Below are 6,228 nucleotides of genomic sequence, written 5' to 3' on the forward strand. Positions count from 1 at the left end.
CCCAAATCATATGTCAGGTTCACTGACGCTCTCATTTCTTTTATCAAAAGTAAAGTTCCATACACATAATCACACACATTATATATATATGTATATATATACACATATATTGTATACACACACACACACACACACACACACACACACACACACATATATATATATATATATATATATATATATATATATATATATATATATATATATATATATATATATATATGCAATGAACAAACAGTGGCGGCAATTTTTATTGTTTTACAATATGAATGTAAAAGATTACATCAGGCTCTAGTTAAATTTATATACTGAGAACAATCTGCAGTAAAACTACTTTCCCTTCTACAAATACAACTAACTACCATAATTACTACTGCTATTGCGCCGAATAATTACCAGTAATAATGTTAGCGAATACTACATACTAATGAGAATGAAATGCACGCATGCGCACACAATAAACGGTTCGGTATTGCCCGACTGCCTTGATGCTGATGCATCCCCGTTACCAGTCACAGACCGACAGCTGCTCTGCAAGGTTCTGGAACTGTAGTCCTCACCTCTTGGGCCAAGGTGATTCTCTCTCTCTCTCTCTCTCTCTCTCTCTCTCTCTCTGTATCTAGCTCTTTCTCCATCACTGCTTTGATGACAAATCAAACCAAAAATCTGCTAAATTTAAGTTGGATATCGATAAATATGTTTTTTATCAACTTATTACCATTTTACATAACCCTGTTTACAGAATTCCATTTATTTTCGTCTATTCCATAACATTTTCACTCAGGGCCTAAGATCAGATCGTGCCTTCGGCTGCAGGCGTCAGTGACCATCATAGTGTAACGCCAAATAGGCCTACTCTCGACAACATCAATCATCTTACCGGGGCACCATGGCGTTCAATTCGTCACGGTGCTTGGTGCTATCGGCCATACCTGTGAGTATCTTCATTGTCCTTTGTTTCATTTTAATATTTCCTTGTTCTGACAGGATGTATATTTGCTTGAAAATGCCTTAAGGTACTGGTACGGCCACACTGCAAGCGGCCTTGCTTAACCTCTCGATGCATTATTTCAAATTATTATTATTATTAATATATATATATATATATATATATATATATATATATATATATATATATATATATATATATATATATATATTATATATATATATATATATATATATATATATATATATATATATATATATATATATTTATATGAAATTTGATGACGAAATGTCTACAATAATGATTAGAAAAAGAATAGAATTTAGGCCAAATGCCAAGCACTGGGACCTTATGAGGTCATTCAGTGCCGAAAGGGAAATTTATAATACAGAAGGTTTGAAAGGTGTAACAGGAGGAAAACCTCGCAGTTGCACTTTGAATCAATTGTTAGGAGAGGGTGGAAAGCAAGATGGAAGAAAGTTTATGAACGGAGGTACTGTATAGTAAAAGGAATGAACAGGGTTGCAGCTAGGGGCCGAAGGGACGCTGCAGAGAACTTTAAGTAATGCCTGCAGTGCACCGCGTGAGATGCACTAGCGGCTCTACCCCGCCCCCCTTTTACGGTTACAATGATGATGAGCTTTGACTATGTCGCCGCTTGCAATATGGCCGTTCCCTTAGACTATAAACTGAGAGATCTTGCGCTCAGCAGTTTCGCTTTCTTCACAGCTATATACATATGCTAAGCACTTCCTCTTCTCCCTTGTCCATGGTCATAATCCTCGGTGTGAAACGTTTGTGCATCTATCGATCTGGCTATCAGTACATGCCTTTCCTCATGGTGTCAGACGATCCCAAAACCGCCAAAATTACCGGCGGGACGATGCTGGAAGTGTTTAAGCTGCTTTCGGAATACATGGGATTTTGGTAAGTAATTAAATTATTATTATTATTATTATTATTATTATTATTATTATTATTATTATTATGTACATAAATATCTATATAAACTATATACTGTATATATGGATATTTATTTATATATATACAGTATATATATAATTACATAAATATATATACATATATATATATATATATATATATATATATATATATATATATATATATATATATATATATATATATATAGGCAGGGAAGGGCGCAGGAACACATACAGAACCAGTACATACATTTATTCGTCTACGCGTTTCTTGACCCGTGGTCACATCATCAGGACATCATCTACAGTTATAAATTAAAAGGGACATTCAGCATAAATAGTTAAAAGTAAATATACACAAAACATAAAAAAACTTAAAATAGAAAATCAGTTGAACTTAAACAATCGCACTTAAATACATTTACACATTAAAGAACCAGTAAAAGAAAACTTAAAGTAAACTTAAAATGAACTTAATAAAAAAACTGAGCTTAATAAAAACTGAGCTTAATAAAAGGAACTTAAAAGTAAACTTAAAAGGTAGAGCAGAAGGCGCACCTCTCAGGATGAAAGAGGAAAACACACTAAAAAGAAAACAGCATAAAAACAGGAGGAGGAGGAGGCGGACAAATGTAAACAAACAATCGCATCATGCTATGAATAGGGAACAGCCGATGATTGGCAATTTAGCGCCGGTACAATTCTTTTGATGTTGAGACTCTCCAAGAGAAGCAGTTCTCCAGGTTCCTTAGCTTGGCCAATTATTCTAAAGTTGTTGTATTTTATTGGCATCTTGCAACCTCTAGCGTGGGATCTTATATTTGAAAGTTCGGGATTAGACAATCTGCAACCCGTACGATAACTCACGCCCATGTGAGAATCGGCCCTGACCTTGAGGAGACGCCGAGTCGAACCAACGTAATTCCTGAACTACATCCGGGGCACTTATACTCATATACGACGCCCGACGTCATCAAGGGACAGAGCCGATCCTTGAAGGGAAACAAAGAACCAATGGTTTTAGGATTTTTGGTATTAATTTAATTTCAAGAGCACCAATATGTTTTGAATAATTTTAGAAAGCTCTTAGCAAAATTGAGATTGTTAGGTAAAAACAGAGGCTTGCATATATAGTAAGTTTAGGTACATTACATTTAGGCATTATGGGTGCAAGTTTTTATCAAGAACTTTTCTAATAACCTTAAATACTAAACGGGCAGGGAAACAGTTGTTATGAAAGTACTGCTTAAGGAAGAGAATTTCAGAATGAAAAGAAAGCCAGTTAGAAGTTAGAGATAGAGCCCGATGTACTAAGGTATGAACAGAGTTAATTTTAAAGTTAATAAAACAAGAACTATAAAAATTGGAGCGAGACCAGTGAATGTACTTTTCCTAAAAATAGTCGTATTAAAATTGTCATTATCTTTGGTAACTAAAACATCAAGGAAAGCCAACTTACCGTCTTGTTCCTTTTCTATAGTAAAATTAATATTACTGTGAAAGTTGTTGGCTAGGTTTAAAAATCTATCAGCATCATACTCATTTTTCAGTAGAACGAATGTGTCGTCTATGTACCTGGCGTAAAATAAGGGGCAGAAAGACAAGGGGCACTCCTCCATTATGTGCTCCTCCAGGGAGCACATGAAAATATTAGCAAAGGTGGGACCGAGAGGAGACCCCATCGCCATCCCATCGATCTGTTTAAAAAGTTGGTTATTGAAAACAAATGCCGTGTCCAGCACGGCTAACTCTAAGAGTGTTTTAAAAGATTCATAATTAAAATTACAATATATAAAATCACGGGTGGGGAACAATTTGGTTAAAATAAGATCAATGGTCTCCTCACAGGAACGTTAGTAAAGAGGGATTCAACATCCAAACTGACCATATACAAATCTGAATCCTGTGAGAGGACCTTCGTTTTAAAATCTTCGGAGTTTCTTAAGGTATATTCATTTCGGGTCAACGGCTCCAATAAAGGTACCAGAAACTTAGCAAGCTTGTAGTTGGGAGTATTGTAGGAGGCTAGGATAGGGCGGACAGGAACCCTTGTTTGTGGATCTTAGGCAGGCCATACAGGATACCAAATGAGGTTGCAAGATGCCAATAAAATACAACAACTTTAGAATAATTGGCCAAGCTAAGGAACCTGGAGAACTGCTTCTCTTGGAGAGTCTCAACATCAAAAGAATTGTACCGGCGCTAAATTGCCAATCATCGGCTGTTCCCCTATTCATAGCATGATGCGATTGTTTGTTTACATTTGTCCGCCTCCTCCTCCTCCTGTTTTTATGCTGTTTTCTTTTAGTGTGTTTTCCTCTTTCATCCTGAGAGGTGCGCCTTCTGCTCTACCTTTTAAGTTTACTTTTAAGTTCCTTTTTATTAAGCTCAGTTTTTATTAAGCTCAGTTTTTATTAAGTTCATTTTAAGTTTTCTTTTACTGGTTCTTTAATGTGTAAATGTATTTAAGTGCGATTGTTTAAGTTCAACTGATTTTCTATTTTAAGTTTTTTTTTTATGTTTTGTGTATATTTACTTTTAACTATTTATGCTGAATGTCCCTTTTAATTTATAACTGTAGATGATGTCCTGATGATGTGACCACGGGTCAAGAAACGCGTAGACGAATAAATGTATGTACTGGTCCTGTATGTGTTCCTGCGCCCTTCCCCTGCCTACTATAGTGCCCTCCGATGTGTGGATTATATATAATATATATATATATATATATATATATATATATATATATATATATATATATATATATATATATAATGTTTTATTAAAAATGAAGGACTCCAAAATTCCAGCTTAGGCCGGTGTCACACTATGCGTCGTCGCCGCTACGGCGAAACCGTATGCAGCACCGCCGCATCACCTGCATCCTGTCACACATAAGCGGCGGAGTCGCTCAGTCTACTCCCAGAAGCTAGCATAGATAGGTTAACTATCATGTTGTCCAAACTGAATATTATTTGTGCATTAGAAGCAGAGGGCTTATTGAAAGAGCCAACTCGTCGTAAACACTGGATTCATCCATTTAATGCAGAACGAGAAACAAGTAAAAGATTTGAAAAGTTTTATGAGAATATACGAAAATATGATGAAAGGTTTTTCGGGTATTACCGAAGGTCTAAAGCTTTTTTGATGAACTGCTGGAAGTGCTGAGGCCTCATATCTCAGAAGCAAAATACAAAGTTTCGAAGATCAATATCTCCAGAAGAAAGACTAACAATTACACTAAGGTGAGTAAAAATAAATATTATTACATGATTTATTCAGAATGGAAAAAATGGTAATGTAATACAGTAACTACAGTATATTATAATAATTCAAATCCAAATAGAAGAATCAAATGTAAAAATAAAATATTCCTTGAATTCTGACAAATTATTTCATAATCGAAGCAAGTAGATGTTTAGTAAGGAGATTGAGGAGACACTGCGTCAATCATTTGAGAGTCCTGTGAAGACGTGGACTGGGTATCTATGGTGCCATGATGGACAGGAGTTGGTGATTGCATAGAGGATCCTTGTGCAGGAGATGGTGCTTCCACAGGAGATGGTGCCTGCATTAGCTGAGATAGTGCCTGCATGTGAGCTGGTCCCTGCATATGGGCTGGTGCCTGCATATGAGCTGGTCCCTGCATGTGAGCTGGTCCCTGCATTTGATGAAATGATGCCTGCATATGAAGTGGTCCCTGTACATGTAATGGTGCTTGCATATCACTGCTTGACACAGAAGCAGGATACCTTTGAAAATGATAAGAGGGATTCATTACGGACTGCTGAGATGAAAGATAGGGTACTTGAGGTAATTGACCTGGCTGTAAGTTCTGTGATTTTTTTCGTCGGATGCTTTGAAAGAATTGAAGAGTCAGCAGTCTGAAACCTATTTTCTCGTCATCATTAAGTTGCTTGTAATCAGGAAGAATGGATATTAAAAATGATTTGTCTGGATCTTCTTCTTCTGTTTGGTGCTTATCACAATATCCTTATCACCCTTTTCCCAAAGTGATGGCCTTGCATGAATGCATTGAATGAATAAATCAACGCCAAACATCTTTGTAAAACAAGTGGTTCAGTGGAGCGCCGGAGCGGCGTAGCCGTCTGGTGTGACCACGTGCATAGAACTGGAGTGTGTTTTCCCATGGAAACAGGACGGATGCGGCGTTGCGGCAGTCCGGCGCTGCCGCAGCATGCTGCGGCGCAGTGCGGCGGAAACGGCAGCGCCGCACTAGTGTGACACCTCTCATTGGTTTGTGTGTAATATCACCGTGTGCGACACCGCATGCGGTTTCGCCGTAGCGGCGACGCCGCATAGTGTGACACCGGCCTT

At 37.2% G+C, this 6,228-nt stretch overlaps 1 protein-coding gene across 2 annotated transcripts in view; it reads left to right on the forward strand.

The window, feature by feature from the left end:
* Positions 1-507: 507 nt before the first annotated feature.
* Positions 508-6,228, forward strand: part of LOC136842860 (glutamate receptor ionotropic, delta-2-like) — a 15,670-nt gene continuing 9,949 nt past the window's right edge. Inside the window, exons 1-3 of one of the 2 annotated variants that reach the window (XM_067110741.1) lie at positions 511-573; positions 785-934; positions 1,773-1,876. In XM_067110741.1, coding sequence (XP_066966842.1) covers positions 890-934; positions 1,773-1,876 — 149 coding nt within the window. In that variant the 5' untranslated portion in view covers positions 511-573; positions 785-889. Of the gene's footprint in view, positions 574-784; positions 935-1,772; positions 1,877-6,228 lie in introns of both variants that reach the window. The other variant, XM_067110742.1, reaches the window with a different exon arrangement.

This window comes from Macrobrachium rosenbergii, chromosome 10 (assembly GCF_040412425.1).
Source record: "Macrobrachium rosenbergii isolate ZJJX-2024 chromosome 10, ASM4041242v1, whole genome shotgun sequence".
Lineage (NCBI taxonomy): Eukaryota > Metazoa > Arthropoda > Malacostraca > Decapoda > Palaemonidae > Macrobrachium > Macrobrachium rosenbergii.